This window comes from Danio rerio, chromosome 2 (genome assembly GCF_052040795.2).
Source record: "Danio rerio strain M-AB ecotype USA chromosome 2, GRCz13ab, whole genome shotgun sequence".
Taxonomy (NCBI): domain Eukaryota; kingdom Metazoa; phylum Chordata; class Actinopteri; order Cypriniformes; family Danionidae; genus Danio; species Danio rerio.
In genome coordinates this window covers 28,143,779-28,165,994 of record NC_141022.1, presented here as the reverse complement: position 1 = coordinate 28,165,994, position 22,216 = coordinate 28,143,779, and the positions used below count along the sequence as shown (strand labels likewise).

Sequence of the window (22,216 nt, the reverse complement as noted above, 5' to 3'; positions counted from 1 at the left end):
TAGTGAAGGGGACACTAAATTTTCAGTAAGCGCCGTCTTTCGGATGGGACGTTAAAGCGAGGTCCTGTCTCTCTGTGGTCTCGTAAAGAGTAGGGGAGGAACTGGTGTCCTGGCCAAATTCCCTCCATCTCGCCTTATCCATCATGGCCTCCCAATCTTCCCTATCCACCTAATTGACTTTATCACTGTCTCTCCACTCCACCTATAACTTGTGTGTGGTGAGCGCACTGGCGCCGTCGTCCTGTGGCTACCCTAGCATCCAAGTGGATGCTGCACACTAGTGGTGGTGTGGAAAGACACCTCTCATAATTGCGAAGCACTTTGGGTGTATGGCCATACACTATATATGCGTTAAATAAATACATATTACAGTACATATGTAAATGCACTTTACGTTCGAGGTGTTGTCTAATGATATCAGTGTTAAAATGTGCCAGCAAGCACACATGGAGAGGATATAAAAGTGGAGGCAATGCTACCGAACAAGATAAGTAAATTTTGGGATTAAAGGATTTTCATATTGGATTTGCGCTGAATTGTTTAAATATCAGACTCAGCACAACGCTGCATTCCTGTTGTTTAAAAGCAACATAAACTGAAGTTTGCGGTGAGCATTTAATATCCCCACACCTGCTATTTATCCTTTGCTATTCCTCCTCCAAGGGCTCAATCCTTAAATCACGACACTAATCCTCATGACTGTATTTTTAACTCTGCTGAGGACAGAAAGAACAGCAATGGGATTATGGCTTCAGTGAGGTGGGGCAAATCCTAACTCTTGATCTTCAGTTGAGCTGAAACAAATACAGTTGCTTTTTCTTTCTGTCTTTTTTAGCTTTATTGCAAACTCTCAAAATATAGAAGCAGTGGAATATGTTTTCTCCGTTTGTTTGGACACTTCCTTGAGACTTCGAACAGGATGTGTACAATTTGACTGTGGAATCTTCCTTCTGTGGCATTTTTAAGAGACACATTACCTTCACGCACATTGTTTAAGACGTAACTGCAAAATGGATCAACCAAGAAGACATCTGAAAAAACTGAAAAAGAGACGTTCAAGTCTTTTCGCAAGCGCCAAACTCAATGCCAGCTTTTCACAGAGTATAGAGGAAGAAGAGAGTGCCTTTCCTTTTTCACAAGACAGCTCTGTGAAACCTTGGACTTCGATGGATAACCTCGACACTCCGTCACCTCAGAAGACTGACAGAAGAGAGCAAGAAAAGAGGAAAAGCAGTGAGGTCGAAGCGGCGAAGATGCCACACCGCCATTCAACTGTGATCAATGTTAATGTAGGTGGGAAAGTCTTCACGATTCCCAAACACCTGGCTGTCAGATACCCTAAAACCAGAATAGGAAGCTTAGCCCTGTGCAAAGACCCCATCAAGCAGCTCAATCTCTGCGATGACTATTGCGTGCTCACCAATGAGTTTTTCTTTGACCGAGATCCGACTTTCTTCCACTACATCTTCCACTTTTATTGTAGCAACGTATTATGGGTAATGGAGAGTCTTTGCCCTGTCAACTTTGAGGAAGAGATGCAGTTTTGGGGTTTGCATTTGAGGGACAGCCCTCGATGTTGCCGGATTCTCTACGAGGAGAAAATAGATGAAATCAGAGATCAGCTGAAAGTGAACAGGGAGCTTATGGCGGAAATCGAGCCTAGGCACAGCGAGGAGGGTTTCAAGAGTATGTTTTTAGGTGATGTTCGTAAGGTGCTATGGGACCTGATTGAGAACCCATACTCCTCGATGTCCGCTAAGGCCTTTGCTGTGTTCTCAAGCCTTTTTGTGCTCATCTCCATAGTGGCAATGACTCTCAATACTGTGAGCGAGCTGAAAGATTATAAAGTCTATGGCAGAACCTACATGGAGTGTGTGGAGATCACCTCCATTCTCTTCTTCACCTTTGAGTACTTCCTTCGCCTGCTGACGACATGCGACATTAAGCATTTTCTGAAGAGTGCACTTAATTTTGTAGACTTAGTGGCGGTCATGCCCTACTTTATTCAGCTGGTTTTTGAGGCTTTTGCAGACCAGGAGGATGTCAGTGTCCAAGATGACCTGAAAACAATGGCGAGGGTTAGCAAAGTTAGCAAAATACTTAAAGTTGTCAAACTCATGCGGATCTTTCGCATTCTGAAACTGGCGAGGCACTCGACGGGCATGCGAGCGTTTGGCTTCACTCTTCGCCAGTGTTTTGAACAGGTCTGCTGTCTGTTTCTCTTCATCATCATGGGGATCTTCACCTTCTCCGCCCTCATGCACTCGGTGGAGCAGGACGTGGCAGGAACGCCGTTTAGCAGCATACCAGATGCCTGGTGGTGGGCAGCGGTGAGTACATTTTAAATCTTCTACACCACAATTAGCAGAATTATAATAAGCATCATAAACATGAGCAAAAAGGAAGCACAGTGGCGCAGTGGGTAGCACAATTACCTGACAGCAAGAAGGTCGCTGGTTTGAGCCCTGGCTGGGTCAGTTGGCCTTTCTGTGTGGAGTTTGCATGTTTTCCCTGTGTTCACGTGGGTTTCCTCTGGGTGCTCCGGATTCCCCAACAGTCCAAAGACAGGTGAATTGAATAAGCTAAATAGTTTGTAGTGTAATGTTAGAGTGTATGGGTGTTTCCCAGTGTTGGGTTGTTGCTGGAAGGGCATCTGCTGCTTAAAACATATGCTGCATAAGTTGGCGGTTGATTGTGCTGTGGCAATCCCTGATTAATAAAGGGACTAAGCCGAAAAGAAAATGAATGAATGAACATGGGCCACACCCATGGTGTTATTTAAAGAGAACACCATACCCTAGATCAGTGGATCCCAATGTTGGGGTTGGGACCCCCTGGGAGGGTCACAGGACAATGTGGGAGGGTCGCTTGGTGATTTCCAAAAATCAAATAAATTACTTTAAACTATTAGAATTAGCATATTTTATCCACAACATACAGGAGGTAAAAATTGTGTTTACTAGTTACATAAAAAACTACAACATGCAAATAAAAAGCCACCAGCCATTTGATTTCCTTTTTCCTTAGTATTGCGAACCATGGGGTGTTCACGTTATATTAATAGTATAAATTGTAATATTTAATATTAATAGCGTCAGTTGCAGCAAATTGCTTTTACAGCACCATGGGAAATGTTGACACTTTTACGGCACTTTACATACAAAGATTCAAAACCTTGTATACAACTGAATTTAGAGGATGAATCCAAAATTAAACCAAGAATAGACTTGTGATATGCCCACCAGTCTTATTAGCAGGGCCAAACGGAAACCTTAATATGTGAAATGAAAAAAATTATATTTTTTTAACTTGTATTTAATGTATAAAATGCAAATCCAATTAGATTCACTTTATTTGGTAAACAAAGCAAGTCTCTCATATATGTGCTAAAAGACAGAAAATATTACAGTACAAACTGCATGGTCCATAAATCAGATGGAAATTTTTATATTAGTCAATAATATTACTGTAATTAATTTAAAAACGGAATAAATATACATTTACACTCATTTACTCAAGTAAAAAAACAGAATTAACGATGGGCTAAAAATCTGCAGAAAATCTGCGGAAAATCTGTGGAATTCTGTGCGCGCAGGGCCTACTCATTAGAAGAGGTTAATATTAAATGAAACAAATTCATAAAAAATACTGACAAAAAATTATTGTTAGTCTGTTGTACTTTTTTGTGTTGTGATTACATAGATCTATTAGTGTGTGCGCAAGTTTGTATGTTTATAACCACCTCTGAGGATAGTGGGGGCCCTGAGTCACTGTGATTTTTATTTTGTGGATTGCGGGCTCTAAGGTTTGGGAACCCCTGCCTTTGATAACCCCTTACACCATTTCCTAACAACACACAGCATGACAAGATTCCATTGGCAAGCATTTTGTCTGTCCGCACCTCACACGTTAAGACTAAAACATTTTAATACCAGAACCGCTCAAAAGTGCTGAATGGTGCTCTTCACTCCCAATGAAATGAACATTATTAAAATCTAATTAATACACATTTAACCTTACTCACTTTCCTCCAGATTAATCCATGCTTTATCAGGTTGCCACTGCGTAATGAACCAATTGTTCTGGATTATATCTACACACTTCACTCAATTTAGTTTATTCCGATTCCCCTTTACCACATGTTTTTAGATGGAGAGGAAACTGGAATACCTGGAGGAAACCAACGCAGACATAGGGAAAACTTGCAAATTCCACACAGAAAGCCCTCCTGGTCCACCAGCGACCTTCTTTCTCTAAGGCAATCATGCTAACCAGTTAGCCACCATGCCGCCCACATATTAAGCCTTTTAAAAATGGTGTGCACTTCGATTCACAGTTCTAATGTTCATGTTTAAACTTTATATTTGCTAGATTTCAGCCTAGCAATAAATGCACCTAAAATGATGTTAAAACTCACATCAGAAACATGAAGGAGTTAAGTTACCTTATTAGTTTTTACAAAATTAAGTAGATTGAACCTAAAACAATTAAGATGCCCCCTCCCCCCCAAAAAACTTAAGAATTGTGTTGTTTCTGCTCATTTTAAATAAGTAGTTTGAACAAACACCAAACGTAAATTATTTTGTGTACAATAATCATTTTGATAGGCAATAAACAATAACAAAAAGGAAGTTTTTAGGAAGTTTTTATTTTATTTTAATTTTAGACATAGACATTTAAGGCATGTTTATACACTGCAAAAAATAAACAAGTTAAATAATCTGCTTATGGAATAAGAAAAATAATCTTATGTTAAAGGGAAAAACAAGATCAGTTTGCTTATTCCATTTTGTTTGTGTCAAGGAAAAACTCACTTAGTTTTGGCATATTTCTGAAAACAAGACAATATGTTTTGCTTGTCTAGAAAATGTACCTTGATTTAAGAATTTTTAGATATTTGGACTAAAAACAAGTCAAAAAATCTAATTAAGAAAATTATTTTTTTGCAGTGTAAAAATGTTGTTTTTCTTGTCATGCTGTTTTATCTAAGCATTTTGTTTATTATTTGAATTCATTTGGGTTATGCTTTTCTATGAAATAATTTACACAATAACTGAGTTTGTCCATATGTTTGTCCAAAAATTAAATGAAAGTAACCCAGCATTTTTAGAGTGTATTTTGCAGTATATAGCAATAAATGCACCTAAAATGATGTTAAAACTCACATTAGTAGCCTTTAACACTGAATGAAGCACATAATCAGTACCTGAGGCAGTTGTCATTGTTATTGTAGTTTATGATGTTGTTCAGCCATGACATTGCTGAAATATAAACTTTGCATGTTACAGCTGTAGGTGGTTAATGCAAAAACTAACTTTAACATGGAAAAGACACCTTTTATCACATGTCGCAGTGTCGCGTCATGTGTAGTTAGGACACGGTGTTAAAACCCAGGCTATTATTAGGACAGTGCTGTTACAACAGCTTCCTCTATTTTGGGGAGGCTTTCAACTCAGTGTTTGAGAACATAGCTGTGGGGATTTGCTCTCATTCAGAGACAAGAGTGTCAGTGATGTCAGACACTGATGTGGGGCGATAGAGAGGGTGCACAGGGGGCCCATGGTGATCAGGTTCTGGTTTTGTATATGACTCAGTTTTTCATTCAACTCTTATATTGTTATTTAAATAAAAATAAAAAAACTGTTAAACTTTTGGTGCTTTTGGTTGTTTAAATGAAGCTCAATTAAAGTGAATTTAATTTTAATAAAAATGTTTTTAAAGAAAATTGCAGTTAATTATAACTCTATTTTTCAATTATTATGAAAGAAAATCAACAACATATCGATTTCTTTACTCTGAAGTTAAAGCACTGATATTTAATAGCCTAAACATGAATAAATATGTGTTTGAAAAAAAAACTTTCTGTTATTTTATGCTAAACAGGCAACATTTTTATTTTTTAATTGGGTAGAAAAGTCACTTAACAGAATAAAACAACATTTTTAAAAAGTTTTACTCAAAAACAAAACCATAAATAAATCCAGCCGAACCTTTCCATAGCTGTGTACTGTATTACCATTTACATGTTGTTCTTTCAAGCATTTTTTGTTGATTAAAAGATGTCTATCAGATGTCAAATAGACGTCTAAAAACATAGTCGTCTTGGCTAAAACAAGGCTAAATTTGTGCTGTCAGTGAAAATCTAATAGACGTCTAAGAATAGATATCACTGACAGCCTAAGATCAGCCTTATTTTAGCCAAGCTATCTATGTTTAGATGTCTATTAGACGTCTATTAAACACAAAATTGTTTGCTGGTTTTGTTTTGATCACTTCTGTTTTCACATTTGTAAGTTGCTTTCGATAGAAACATCTGCCAAGTGATTGCATGTAAATGTAATGTAAATAACACTAAAACTAATAATAACACTAATAATACTAAAAAAACATAGCGATAGACGCAATAAATTCAATTCTGATGCTATTTGTTTTCCGTTATACCAAAATAAAAGCTAAGTACTTTATGTAAATGTTGTCATAATTTACACCTATTAACTGAAATATTAGAATCTGTGTCTGTATGCATTGTAAGTGGGTTTTATTTTTCACGGTTATCATTATTATCATTTGCTGTGGCTGTTGTATTCTTCTATCCTCTTTAAATTGTTGGTCTTTATCCTCTGGCAGCTGTGTTTAATCTTATATAATACCTTGTAATGCCGCTCAATTGGAGGCATCCGTGCTGATTGGAAAAGTTAGATTAGTTTGTAACTTCCTGGAGGCTTACTAAGTCTTACTAAGTTGCCTTGCTTGCACAAATTTGACTTTAATCATTGAGCTAATAAACTGGAAAAATAACTCTGCTATGCCACTTTAGTTTTTATAAACAGTAAAGTCTGTTGAGTCTCTAACAAATGCTGTGCTGTGTTTCAACTCAATTTACGTCAAATATGGAAATAAATGCAAAATCTTCAGCTGTTACTATATTTATTAATATTACATTTATTTATACTTAATATTAGCAATGCAACAAAAGAATACATAGTTCTTTTAAATTTACACATCTGTTTATACTTTTCCGCCTGTAATTTATTTACCTACAGTAATTTACTGTAAAAACTATATGATCAATTAGTCACGACAGCATATTGTTTAGCTAATTATAAATTTTTAAACTTAGTGAATCATGTTTTAACTTAATTTTATGGGTTATGCAAGCTGTTTTAAGTCAATTAACACATAATATGTTTATATGACTCATAAGGTTAATTTGATTAAGCTTAAAAATATAAAGCAACCAGTAATTTTAACAGGGCAGTTGAAAAGTTCAGATGCAAAAACATGTCTGTAAAAAGTGCAATCTGACATTTTCCTCTAGAATAAGCATTTTTCTTAGGCTTCCATATGTTTATGATGAGTTAAGACAATAAAAGAAACATGTTCTTTGATTATTACTGAACCTACACAGTAAAAATGCTGGGCTCCACACAATCAATTTGTGTCGGAGAAACATGAAGGAGTTAAGTTACCTTATTAGTTTTTACAAAATTAAGTAGATTGAACATAAAACAATTAAGAGCCCCCCCCCCAAAAAAAAACTTAAGAATTGTGTTGTTTCTGCTCATTTTAAATAAGTAGTTTGAACAAACACCAAACGTAAATTATTTTGTGTACAATAATCATTTTGATAGGCAATAAACAATAACAAAAAGGAAGTTTTTATGTTATTTAAATTTTAGACAGACATTTAAGGCATGTTTATACACTGCAAAACATAAACAAGTTAAATAATCTGCTAATGGAATAAGCAAAATAATCTTATGTTAAAGGGAAAAACAAGATCAGTTTGCTTATTCCATTTTGCTTGTGTCAAGGAAAAACTCACTTAGTTTTCAAACTCACTTAGCAATACAATATGTTTTGCTTGTCTAGAAAATGTACCTTGATTTAAGAATTTGTAGATATTTGGACTAGAAACAAGTCAAAAAATCTAATTAAGAAAAAGATTTTTTTGCAGTGTAAAAATATTGTTTTTCTTTTCATGCTGTTTTATCTAAGCTATTCGTTTATTATTTTAATTCATTTGGGTTATGCTTTTCTATGAAATAATTTACACAATAACTGAGTTTGCATTTTTAGAGTGTATTTTGCAGTAAATAAATATACATTGTCTTTTTTTATGCCTTTACAGGTGAGCATTTCCACTGTGGGATATGGAGACGTGGTGCCCATTTCCTACTCCGGTCGAGTGGTGGCCTTTGGCTGCATTTCTTTTGGTATCATTTTAAATGGAATGCCAATCTCCATCCTGTTCAACAAATTTTCTGACTATTACGCCAAGCTAAAGGCTCAGGAGTGCACAAACACAAACATCCAGAGGGGTCTGAACCTCAAGAAAAGACTGCGGAAGAAATTCGACAACTGCTTCGAGCCTCAAACCGAGGAGTCTGATGAGGACAGCAGGCATCACACCGGCCAGTGTCAACACTAACCGTCCATGTTGGTCATTCTGCCTTCACTCCCCTCGAACAGTGAGCCCAGGTTCCCAGCCTGCCTTGAATGAAACAGGGGTTTAACTGATGGGTGAAATTCAGGTTAAAGGACATAAGGCCATTAGCATTAGGGTGGCTTACAAACGGCTTGGACATTTCTGTTCGTTTGTCGAAGTACGTATGTTAAATAATCATAGGGCCATTATAATGTCTGGAAAAAGGATAGAATCTGCAATTTACTTAATAAAAAGTACAAAAGCTGATATATATATATAAAGTGCTGGACAACAACAACAATAAATAAGTCTTGATGTTGGAATGAACGAGTGGTTTGGTTCACAAGTAATGCATGCAGTGTTCAATCCAACTTTTGTATCACTATAAAAGGACACGGACGCATAAACTTCATCTCCAGAGCTGCTCTAAGAATCAATTTATCTGCATTTTTACAATTTTATCTGCGGGAAACTGTTGTTATATCATGTAGACATGAAAACTGAACTATCTTCACAACAAATTTTTAACTAACTTGAAAACACTGTGACAGAAATATAATCCCAATTACTATTGTACTGTGGAATGTAAATAAATAAACAACAGGACAATTTCATAATTTGTCTTGCATAAATAATTTTTTAATAGAAGATAAATGGAAGTAGAATTTATATAATCATTTTCATGATTTCAATTGATTAGACAATTAGAGTGCTAAATTGAATTGAATCATTAAAAATGGTTTCAATTTTGAATTTGGATTCAGTTAGTAATCTGATATCTAAAACTGAAGAAATAAATGCCATTTTCAATCCTTTTATTTAACTCTATACATCTGAAGTTCCATCTGACCCACAGGCTATGATTTATTTTCTACAAAGTTTAAATGTCATCACAGTTGATTCAGATGCCACAATCCTTGATGCCCCCTAGACATTAATGAAATAAATCTGGCAATTAAAACTGTGTGCTGCATTAAAGCCCTGAGGCCTGATGGCTTTACCGTTGAAATGTTAAAGAAATTTCAGAATAATCTAACCCCCCTACTTTTACCAGTGTAGATGGAATCCCTAGAGCATGGTTACTTACCAGAGACACTCATAGTTCTCTAATTCTCCTTTTAAAAAGAAAAAAAAATCCTAATAGTCCTAATATCCTAATAATCCTAATTGTTCCTATCATTCTTTCTCTTTACAAAATGTAGATGCCAAGATATTGGCCAAAGTATTAGCCTTTCGTCTTAAAAATGTACTTCCAAAAATTGTATCAGATGAACAAACGGGCTTTATCAAAGGCAGACAATTATTATTATTTTGGACAAAGAGAAGTATTTTGAACAATCCGATTTTTCAGGTCACATGATTCATCATTGCCAAGTGGTAGAATTGCGCAGAATAGATAAACAAACTAGAATCCTGAGATTCTGTTGAAGTTTCTTCCTCAATTAATACAAATAGGATTTCCGAGGATCAAATGAGACTTATGTGGCCTTCAGATATCTTTGGTGTATTTGGAGTGTTGCTTTTACTGTTTCTGTTCTTGGTGAGGTGCTTTTAGAGACCGTGTCTTTGACTTCATAAACATGTTTCCACTTCAGTAAGCACTTTATCAACCCTTTAGATCAGTGGTTCTCAAACTTATTTCACCAAGTACCACCTCAGAAAAAAAGTCTCTCCAAGTACCACCATAATGGCAAGCATTGTGATACAGTATAGCATAGCAGGCCTAATTAAACAGCTACAGCTCTTCACAGTTTAAAATGGGGCAGATTTATTCCTATCATTAAGAATATGTATGATTGTCAGCCACTTTAAACATTATAAGTTTAAATATTAACTATTCTTGCAGACAAAAAAAAAAACTTTTCCATTTAAATTAAAATGTGCTGATAAAGGTTAATTACAAGTGGCACTGTTCTTAAAAAGTAAAAAGGAAACTGCTGTAGTTGTAAAGTATTAATCTATTCATCAAAACCTGGAAAACCTGGTTAAAAGTGTGTTCATTTTATTCTTTTATTATTCAGTGATTCTTCCGCGTACCACTAGAATGAAACCCTTGTACCACTAGTGGTACACGTACCACAGTTTGAGAACCACTGCTTTAGATGATCCCAATCTACATTTTGATCATTTCAGGATGGCCTGAAGGGTGATTTCTTTTGTTTTATCATTTGTATTTATTGTTGTTTATTAAACTGTATCTGTAGAATGGTTAAAAAATCCTGTTCCTCCATTTCCCCCTGAATCCATCATACTATCCTCATCATATTAAACTTATATACGGTTCTTTAAAACTTTTACATAACATATCCTCTTTGTTCTGTATTACATAACATGTTCCTGCAACTTGCGTGTATCAGAAAACTAATAAAAGAGCTCATAAGAAGGAACTAGTTCATCATTTGTATGTCCCCACATAAATAATTCAGTGTAATCATTAATAAAAAGCTTTAGGCTCTGTAAAACTACATGCAGAACATTTGTTTTTTTGTATTTAGCCCAAGCACAATGCAAATCTCAGAGGAGCTGCTTTCATTTGGCTCAGTATAAAAGGCTTTGTTTGAATTGTTTTCAGTGTTTTCCCATGAACATCTTCATTTTTTTGCCTTCTCGGAAAACAATCTAAACGCTAAGCGAACACGTATAAGCTACCGTCAGTGAGAAGTCAAGCGATCTGCCTTAATGTCTAATAGGATTTAAGGATCAAGAGGACTTGTGATGCCATTGTTTTAAGTGAAATGTTCAACTTCAATTAAGTGGGAGTAAAGACGAGAGCCCATAACGGCTGCTAGTGTTAGTGGCCTTTGTTGTATAGGAAAGGTCAGCAGGGAATTACTGTGTAACGGTCAATTATGGGACAATTTGTGAATTTAGACAATACTGGAAGAACTAATGGATGCATTTATTATTAATTATGTTTCCAGTCTGTCGTTTTTTACCATTGAGCTGAACTCACTCCAGCTGCCGAAACGAATAGCTAAATAATCAGTGTATCAAATTAAAAGTAATGCTGCCTAAAGGTCAATAAAGAAAGTGCACAGCACCCATTTTATCATGCATAATCTTTCATTTTAAAAAGTTATGCGTAACTGTGAGATAATGAGGGAAGTTAACTATAGGGACAGCATAAATGTGCTTTTATTATTAATACAATAAAGCCAGGGAAGGAAATTCTTCGAGAAACCCATATGTGTGTGTATCTACTCCGTAAAAAAAATGTAGGGTTCCACACAATTAAAGGGCACTTATGACGAAAATCAACTTTTGGAAGCTGTTTGGACAGAAATGTGTGTCCACAGTCATATTGGAGTGATTGAAACACAATAAGTCTCTTTTTTTAAATTTCCTGATGTTTAAATAAGATCCAAATCCCTCCTATTTTGAGGCCGACCGCAAAGTGTTGTAGGAGTCCAGTTTGCCCCGTCCACTAAATTGATTGACAGACGCCAAGTTTCTATAATATGAATACACAGAACACATCCACAGAACAATTTATTAAGATAAAACAATTTGCTTCACTCTCTGTGATTTTTTAATGTTTTATAAGTTTAAAATGTTTTTAAACAGAGCATGTTCGTAATAAATACAGTAAAATCATTCTGTAATTCTTAACCGCTGTAATCACCACGGCCGCATGGTGTCAGTAAATACTAATATGTGTGTGTGTGTGTGTGTGTGTGTATGTGTGCAAACAGCCTTTGTGAGAATCATCATTTCAGAAAGGCTTGAATACACTCCACACACACATGAAATAAACTTCCTTGGTATTTTTGACTATAGTGACCTTATTTCAGCTTCATCCGTGTCTGTCTCTATCACTGACTGCTGTTTATCTGCTGTAACAGAAGCATAGATATTTACTTTAGATGTCGCCTGCGCTGTTGTTGTCTATTGGAAGGAATGGGTCAATAGAGCTGCCATTTTAGTACAGAGTAGTGCTCCTTTGAAATGAATGTGGGACCAAGGTGTAATGAAGGACTGGCCATCTGGAACCATAGATATGTAAACATTTATACATGCATCTATGATTGGGAGTTTTCCCAGTGGCAGTTTTTAATTTATGAAAATTGTAATTTTACATCACTTTTCTACATCGATGGATAAGTGATTGCATGTGCATTACAGACTAGAGATGCGCGGATGGGCTATTATTTCATCCGCAACCGCATGACAAAATTCATCATCCGTCCGCCATCCATCCGCAGTAACATTTTTGACCAATTTTTAAAACCGCACCCGCCCGCCATCTGCTGATTGGGCTCTTTATTTGAATGGCTTATTCCTTTTTATTATTAAATGAATGTTTCCTTATTGATCATTATAGAATAGAGAATGACTTTAATGTAGACATGCAGTTAATCCAAACGTGCAAGTCATTAATTGACGACGCTTTGAAGTGACGCTAAAGATACGAGGACGTGTCTTTTCACTTGATTCGATTCCTCGGTCCTTGAGTCTTTTCCTTGCGTCCTTCCCTCGTATCCCGGTGGGGTGGAAACACGAGGAAAGAAAGCAAGGAAAGGAAACGAGGATGCACAAATAAGAAATGAGAAGCACCCGAGCTCTCAGAATATCAGCAGTGAACTCCGTCTCCAATCGGCGCACAGGGACAAAAGTAAATAAATAGCCTAAATTAAACGCACTGTACTGTACAACTTTTTTTATTGTAGCCTATAGAAAACGCATTGACACATCATTTCAACATGCTGCTATTTAGCCTACTACTAAATGCCTATTTTACTTTATTTTTTAGTAAATAGATAGAATAATAAGTCATTTACATTATAGCCTAATAATGTTTACATTTGTAGTTGTCCATAGCAACCCCAAAAACGTACCTGCTTGCCTTGCACATCTAATTAATGGGCACAGTTTTTCGACTATTTTTTTATTTTTTATTTTTTGCTGTGGATGTTATTGATCTTGTAGAAATTGGAAACAACACCAGTTCTGCGACACAGATGAACCTTTATTTATATCTCTATCAGACAATACCTATTTTATATGCCAAATGAAACAACAGGCAGTAAAAAAATATTAACATAAATATCTTAATGTAGGCATAGGCTATAGTCGCATGCTTTGGCAAACAGTTGAATTTTTTTAAAATAAAAACGTCTTATCGTGCCTAAGCCTTATAGGCTCAGTCACCCCCACAATTAGAAATTAAATTAGAAAAATAGATATGCCATCCCTTTTTGAGCGAACATAAAGTCTGACCAGGCTAAGTGCATGTATGACAAGTGCCCCAATAACCCATGGACTTAGGATCATCCCCATTCCCCTCAAACTTGAAGCATAACGAAATACTACGCCATTACAGTTGCGACAAAGAAATTCTGGCAAAATAACCTTAGTCTCAGAACGTAAAAGCGAGGCCAACATGTCTAGAATAGAATAGGCTAAATCAATATGAACGTAAAATTATCAGCTGACCGAACTCAAAAGTTTATATTGAACATATGTGTAGCCTAAATAACATAGGCTAATTGGTTTAATATGCCTGACCTTAGGTCTAGTTTGATTTTTTTTTAGCACAATGCAGGAATAAAACAGCATCTGTGTCAGGATTCAGACGGGAGCGCCTGCATAGCCACTATAATGCGCCCTGCTGCACTGAAGGAGCGCTCGCTCGCAGCACTTGTTGCTGAAATGCATAGAATTCTCTTGGAAAGGTGCTGTAGTCGTGGGAATGACTGGCCTTATTTCTCCCTAAAAGAAAGTAGATTTTCCTCTGCTGATCCGTCTATACGGAAGTTTGTAGAGGAATACTTCTGTACTTCATCCAGAATTAGTGTATCCGATTCCTCCTATTCTGTGAAGTCAGTCCTAGGCTTTTTCGTTGGTGCACCAGCTATGCCTGTAAAAACAGTACAACCGCCCGCCACCCGCCCGAATTTAATTAAAATATTATTTTTTCGTAACGTCATCCGCCCGATCCGCGGTTTATCCGCGGAGTCCGCGGCTATAACCGCCAACCGTGCATCTCTATTACAGACAAAGAGTAAGTGTTTGTGTGCATGGAAATGTATTATCTTCCCTCCCTGTTAAATTTGATCTAATTCGTGTCGTGAAACACACCCCCTCTCATGCTTACACTTCCAATGCTAACAGAGGGAGTGATTAGTTTGTGAATGAATTTCCGTTATAAACAACTCGTGTGAACCATCACTATCCTTGCGACTTAATGTGCATATCCACTTTTAAGATCTAAATGGTACATTTATAGTAATATTTCATAATTTAGGGTGGACAGTAAGCACATTAAGGTGCAGACACGGTTATGTTATTAGAACTTATAACTTACGTTCGTTCACTTAGCCAACAATAAGTTTCTGGCTTTGCAATCTTGGTGTCATATTTCATTTTCATTGTTCGCTGTTTTTATTTAACAAAACTAGCATAAGCCTAGGCTTAAGTGTGAGTTGGTGCTACTTTGCCTTATGGTCAATGCAGTAAGAGACTGTATTATCATCAATAACTTTACTTGTTTTGCACAAAAGTTTGTAACTTACAAAAACGTAAAAAAAACGAAATCCTATGTTCTGCTTTTGTGCTTTGTTTTTTTTGTTTGCTTGTTACTACATCTGTTCATAGCACTAGAGTCCACCATTTTCACATTGGCTTTAGTCTTGACTAGTGCAAATGAATGACATTTGTCCTGGGAGCACTGTACAAATTTGGCGACAGATTTGACTCATGTTCAGGGTCTGTATGGGATATCTAGTGAATATATTTATGTTACAGAAGCAGGTGTGTGGGAAGAAGCAGCTCATTTGCATTTTTAAGCCACTGGCTACAAAAACAGCTTTAGACCTTTTTCTAAGAATGAAAAATTTCCCTTTATGCTCTGCGTGTACGCGCAAGGAGAATGCTATAAGAACTTCTGGTCGACAGCTGATGCGTATAAACAGTCACATTTGGACAGCTTTGAAACGATAGTTTTAATCTATTTTACCTGCTTTTATCAACGTTGAACTAAAACTGTTGTCGATCAACACTACCTCCTGGACTGATCATTTAAAAAATATGAACTAATAGGATGGAAAAAAAACTGCTTTGAGGCATTCCCCTTGTTGTCATATGGCATCTTGTGCCGTTTAAATGAAGCCTCGTCATCACTAAAGTCAAGTTTCTCTCTTTTCAAACATTTAACTAACCCGAACAAATGTAATTCACTATAATGTTTGACACACACACACATGGGCTGTACCGTCCTACTAACACACTGATTTAATAACTGACAAAACGAAAAATAAAGTGACAATTTAAAATGACAGAAAAACACAAACTGTGGTAAATAATACAAAACACACACTAAATAAATGAAACATAAACGATTCGCGATGAATGAACATGCAAATCAGCCAGCAGAGTATCAGTAACAGACTTTTTATTGGTCAGTTTTGAAAACTGCATGACCTACATACCTGTTACGTTTTATGCCAGTAATCTGGTTTGATGCAGTAAAGTATTACGTGTGTGTGTGTGTGTGTGTATGTGTGTGTGTGTGTAGTGAAGAGCTGCTGAGCTAACAGCTGACAGGCTGGGAAAACACACACAGACACACACACTGTATCCCTGACAGCAGACATGTGAACTAGAACGTTTTTCTCTGGGGCTTGAACCACATCTGACAGATTATAACGGCTTTAACACACACCTTTCAAGTTGTGTGTCACAAAAACACCACGTAATCTACTCAAAACGCTATTGAAACCTATTTTCGGAGTGCAAATTACCAGTTGTAAACGCTGTAAACGGAAGATCTAAACATTCTACCAGAAGACGCTGGTCGCTATGGCGCCCTCCATGTAGCAGCCAAGAAAAAGGTCTCAGACACCAAAATGGGCAGATTCTGGAGACTATAATAAATAACCTGATGGGTATTTTGAGCAATAAAACTATAGACACATTCTGGAGACACTAAAGGCTTATCTTACAAAGGGTAAAATAGGTGCCCTTTAAATCTTGTTTTCCCAACACAAATCAATTAGGTTAACTATTAATGATTAAGTGGATTGACCATAAAACAATTAAGTTCTCCAAAAAAAAAAAAATCTCAAGAATTGTGTTGTTTTAGCTCATTTTAAATAAGCAGTTTGAACAAGCAGCAAAAATCTGTTTTGAGTCTACAGTTTATATATAAATCAATTAAGAGAAAGCACAATTTAATACATTTTGAGATCAATGCTTAGCCCTATTTCAAGTGATCATAACGGGAGTAAATATTACATTTAAACATGCATGCTGATCAAAATTAGTGAACACTTTCAATTCCTCTCAATTATTGGTGTTGATCTGGCACCGGAACAGAGCAAGGATCTGTAATTACCATTATATTCATTAATATTTTTAGAAGTATTTGTTTTTATAAATTTTTACATATAAATACCAGTACTAATTAGGTAAGAGGGTTGCCATTCTAACTTTATACTTCAATATCTAATTGAATGATTTCTCAAATCCTCCATAAACAAACAGATAAACAACCACATACAAAAAAGTCCATCATGAATTAAGTTAAACAGACCGCTAATATCCAATGACAGCATAAGAACGTCAATATGACACCATCCTCCACTAACATGAGACAGTAGACTTTCATTGACGCATTTCGTCAAGCCTATAAGAGATATTATAAGAAAATACGAAAAGTGTGACCACATATCACAATTTTCCTTGAACCCGAGCAATTTCATATATCACAGCTGACATGTTTTATCTGAAATCCTTGAAGGCCTGAAAGATCAGAACATGATTTTCTTCATTCAAGGCCTGATAGATTCTTGTAGAAGCGTGCACGCCAGAGGTCTGATGGGGATATAAAAACTGGCCCCCAAACTGGTTTTGATAGGTAGCTCGAAATACCCAAACACTCTCGAATACAGTGCATTTCCAGTTTGACCACCCCGAGAAACACCATGAACATTAAGTTGTTTGCATCTCTATCTTTTTTAATCCTCCTCAAGACCTCCATGGCTGAGAGTGAAGATGTGCGAGTGAAGCTTTGTGGTCGTGAGTTCGTTCGGACGGTGGTCGCATCGTGTGGGAGTTTTCGAGTCAAACGCAGCATGCCTGATTCAGACCTTCACTTCGCATACCCTTATAGTAGGTTTGACTTTTTCAGACATTCATGTTGTTGTCTGTTTGTTTACTTCATATGTTTTCATCTTATTAAGCAGTTGTTGGGTTAAAATGGAACTGAAAAGTTTAACCCAACATCTGAGTTTTGGTGTTCATTTTTGGCTCAAAATTGGGATTCAAAAATGTATTATGCACTTAAAAATACTATATGTTTTCTGATTTCTCAGTCCTGCAAGTGTAAATGCTTTGACATTGTTTATTATTGTGGAATGTGCGATACAGTTTTGGTTATCATTATGATAACAGTTGACCCACAATTTCAGTGCTAGATGTTACTCCACTGATCCAAAACAATAATAAAAGCTGATTAGAACCCAAGATGAGGGTTAATGCATCTTTTCTCATCCTCTCATGTCATTTTTCAGGGAATCTCCAAAACTGGCTGGATAGAGACCTCGTTGTGCACCAGAGAGGGTCTCCGGCTGTTGAAGATGAGCAGTGGAGGGAGCGGGACACCCCTGAGAGCGTGAGAGGGCATCCAGACCCCCGCCAGCACACAAGCCCACCAGCAGAGCCTCTGGATCACTCCACCACCATGCAGGATCTCAGTGTGTCGTCCAGGAGTCGGCGTGATGCGGGCCCAGCAGGGGTCTGCTGTACTTCTGGATGCACCATGAATGAACTGATTCAGTACTGCTGAACTCAGATCAGATGTAGAGCCTTGACGATTTTCTAAAGCTGTGGTACATTTAGTTACGCTTATTAAACATTGCATCTACAATACTTTTGCTGTTTTTTGCTGTTGCACAATGTGTAGTCATCATTATAGCACTTTACAATAAGATATTGTTTGTTGACATATTTACTCTGGAGCCGACTAACAAGTTTGACAATATAGGCTAACAATAAAAATACTTCTAAAGCATTTAAAATTTAACATTTATTTCATATCATTATTTATTAAATCCATATATTGCTATTGAATGTATTTGTTAATGGTATGTAATAGACCTGAGCTAACAGGTAGCATTTGTGGACTCATGTTAACAAAAATTAATAAATCCTGTAACAAATGGATTTCTCATCGGTAGTTAATGCATTTACTAAAGTGTAAAAGTTGCAAATGAAACAAAGGTTTTTAGAGGAAAAAACTACAGTCTTTTTCAAAATCTATATTTATCAATATCTATATTAATCTATATCTATTTATTTATTTATTATTATACATTTGTTTTTGCAATTTAAAATTATTTTAAGCATAACGCAACACTGAAACCTGCCATTATAGACATTTTTGGGGACATACACGACAGATTAAATGTTGGAGTCTGTTTTTTTTTCCAGTTTTTTTTAAAGAAAATTATTATTATTAAATGTAAATAAAAATTGTTAAATTTTTATGTGACATGGTGGCACAGTAGGTAGTGCTATCGCCTCACAGCAAGAAGGTCACTGGTTCAAGCCTCGGCTGGGTCAATTGGCATTTCTGTGTGGAGTTTGCATGTTCTCCCCGCTTTCGAGTGGGCTTCCTCCGGATGCTCCAGTTTCCCCCACAAATACATAGACATGCAGATGAATTGGGTAGGCTAAATTGTCGGCAGTGTATGTGTGTAAATGAGTGTGTATGGTTAGTTCCCAGTGTTGGGTTGCTGCTGGAAGGGCATCTGCTGCATAAAACATATGCTGGATAAGTTGGTGGTTCTTTCCGCTGTGGTAACCCCAGATTAATAAAGGGACTCAGCCGAAAAAGAAAATGAATGAATCCATGTTAAATATTTATTAAATTTTAAATAACAGTTTTTTTTTATTGTATGTAGTTTCAAATGAAATGATTACTCCAGTCATTATTGCTTTTATTGCTATTACCAATAATAATAATAATAATAACAATAACAATGATAATTATTATTAGTATGATTTCTGAAGGATCATGTGACTCTGAAGACTTGAGTAAGGAAGCTGAAAATTCATGTTTTAAATCACTAGAATAAATGAATAAATCAAATTATAATCTATTTTTGAAGTTATTTTATAGTGCAAGAACATTTCACAATTTTACTAATTTAATTTGTACTTTATTTTTGATAAAATAAATGCAGCCTTGGTGAGCAGAAGCATATTTAAAACATTTAAAAATCACACTGACCCCAAACTTTTGACCGGTAGTGTATGTGAAACTGAATGAAAAAATAAGTACTAATTGTATACTGTAGTTTAGTATAAATCAATTATTGTGTTCATTTAATTTTTTTGCAAGTGAAAGCATTTTTTAGTGTACCATGAACCCATCTTTATACATTTTGGGGACATACATTTGAAGTCATAATTTTAGCCCCCCTGTTTATTTTTCCCCCAATTTCTGTTTAACGGAGAGCAGATTTTTTCAACAAATTTCTAAATATAATAGTTTTAATAACTCAACTGATTTATTTTATCTTTGCTATGATGACAGTAAATATTATTTCACTAGATATTTTTCAAGACACTTCTATACAGCTTAAAGTGACATTTAAAGGCTTAACAATGTTATTTAGGTTTACAAGGCAGGTTAGGGTAATTAGGCAAGTTATTGAATATTGATGGTTTGTTCTGCAGACAATCGGAAAAAAATAGCTTAAAGGGGCTAATAATTCTGACCCTAAAATGTTTATAAAAAAATTTTAAACTGATTTTATTCTTGCCGAAATAAAACAAATAAGACTTTCTCCAGAAGAAAAAATATTATCAGACATACTGTGAAAATTTCCTTGATCTGATAAACATAATTTGGGAAATATTAAAAAAAGAAAGAAAATTAAAGGGGCTAATAGTTCTGACTTCAGCTGCATGAAACTAAATGCTTCTTACACTGTTGAGAAGTAAAGCTTTGTATCGGTTGGTAAACAGGTACGTATTTAACACAACCTTCTCATCATTAACTGGTGGTGATTGACTTGGCAGTAATTTTTGTGCGATTATAGTCACAATGTGCAATAAATCCGACAATTCAAAGATAATGTCTAATCTATAACTTGCAGTCTGTATAGGCCTATGTCATCAGTAAATTAACATAATTCAGAATACAAATGCAGTAAACTGTTTACTATGATTTACCACAGTTAGATTTGATGATTATTTAAATTTCGTGGTAGTGTATTTTTTTCTTGTTTTAGTTCAGCATGCTTTGTTAGAAACTTACCGCTAGAGGGCGTATGGCTAGTAATAAAATCAGCAGCTGTCATTTCTTCAAACTAACTTTTCACATAAAAAAGCATTTACTGTTTACAAAAATTTAAACCAGCTCTGTACAGATCTACGTATATACATCAGGATTGAAGCAATTTTCCTAAAACTGCTCAGAAAACAGCACAATGCAAATACCTCAGAAAAAAAACCTCTGACATGTTACTGATATCTCTAATAATGATAATGCTAATACATTTGAATACACAAGATCAGTGACCTTCTAATGGTACCTTAGATGAAAAGATGTGTATTCAGACCACATACACACTGTCAGACCAGCTGCCGTGTCACAGCTGCTCTTGATAGCATGTCTTCATCTTCTTCCTCTGGGCCTCGGTCTATTACTGTCACTTATTCAGCCGTCCAGGACAAATGAATATTATGATGTAGCCTGCAAGAGAGGGATCCGTGTAAATCGATAGTGAATGCACATATTTCCGATGCTGGGAGTGTACATTTTTGCATGTTCTGTGTATGCAATGATGAGAAATACCCAAAAAGATGTCTAAAATAGCTACCACATTATGACCACAGAGTAAACAGACTGAGATTTCACCATAACAAAAGTAGCTATTGTTGGGACCTTGGGTGTTCCAGGTATTACTTTTTAAGTTTGTATTAACATCATGGCGACTTCAGCCAACCACAAGGCTTCTGAGGTGTTGTCAATCATCCTGCGCGTTCACTGAAGCTGAAGAGCGCGAAAATAAACGTAAATAAGTTTTCACGAGGCCTATGATCTATGTCACTATGGCTACGAAGTGCAAGATTTCTTACCTGTCAATAATGGCTTACGCTGACAAACGTCCTACATTTGTAGAGACCAAAAAGCGACAAGACCAAAAGACTGTGGTAGCTGAGCTTCCTGTGGAAACGGACGCCGAGACTGTCAGGTGGGTAAAACCCTTTAATTGTTTACAGCCCCTGGTGAAAGGGACGGTTGTTTTCTCTGAAGAAGAGGACCTTTTTGCAGTTATTTGCCTCATTTTCTATTTAATTATGAGGTTTAAACAATTCGTCTTAGTGACATTTTAAGCTCTATTTTTAGCTGGATTAGCTTGTCGAATGGTCATCATAACCACACTTTTTGATGTACAAAAATATTTCCTAAATATTTAGAATAAAATTTATATTATTTTTTAAAATACAAATTTATTACATCATATATCATTAGAAAAAAATATAAGAATTTGTTGAGGTTTTACATAAAAATCTGGAGCCTATTGTCATTTATTAGGCAAATAACAAGAATTTGGACATTTGAATAAAAAAGAATTGAAACAATAATAAAATAATTGTAATGTAAAGCTTTGAAATTTTCTAGCCTCTCTTGTAAAAAAGTACATTTGAAAAGTCATGTATAACAACAACATTAGCCAAATTAGTATTCAAATTTATTTGAATATGGGCCTCTTTTGGTGCTTCACACCTTCCCATTGATCACTTTTTTTTAAGAATAAGGTCCAAGATTTAGAATAG

The 22,216-nt window shown here is 35.8% G+C and overlaps 3 protein-coding genes and 1 long non-coding RNA gene across 6 annotated transcripts in view; 3 read left to right on the top strand and 1 right to left on the bottom strand.

The window, feature by feature from the left end:
- Positions 1-780: 780 nt before the first annotated feature.
- si:rp71-39b20.4 lies at positions 781-10,815 on the top strand. The gene is made up of 2 exons (XM_087240823.1): positions 781-2,330; positions 8,132-10,815. The coding sequence occupies exons 1-2, from the start codon at positions 1,011-1,013 to the stop codon at positions 8,429-8,431; spliced, it is 1,620 nt and encodes a 539-aa protein (XP_087096949.1). The 5' UTR covers positions 781-1,010; the 3' UTR covers positions 8,432-10,815.
- Positions 8,216-21,619, bottom strand: LOC141378156 (uncharacterized). The gene is made up of 3 exons (XR_015478496.1): positions 21,515-21,619; positions 20,968-21,128; positions 8,216-8,494 (listed from the first exon to the last, which is right to left on the bottom strand). It is a non-coding gene; the product is annotated as an uncharacterized LOC141378156 (long non-coding RNA).
- insl3 (insulin-like 3 (Leydig cell)) lies at positions 17,257-18,619 on the top strand. Its single transcript, NM_001115053.2, has 2 exons — positions 17,257-17,536; positions 17,938-18,619. The coding sequence occupies exons 1-2, from the start codon at positions 17,350-17,352 to the stop codon at positions 18,210-18,212; spliced, it is 462 nt and encodes a 153-aa protein (NP_001108525.2). The 5' UTR covers positions 17,257-17,349; the 3' UTR covers positions 18,213-18,619.
- Positions 21,579-22,216, top strand: part of kcnn1a (potassium intermediate/small conductance calcium-activated channel, subfamily N, member 1a) — a 67,907-nt gene continuing 67,269 nt past the window's right edge. For all 3 annotated transcript variants that reach the window (XR_015477860.1, XR_015477862.1, XM_087239764.1), the window contains exon 1: positions 21,579-21,630. The gene's annotated coding sequence lies outside the window, so the exon portion shown is untranslated. The remainder of the gene's footprint in view (positions 21,631-22,216) is intronic.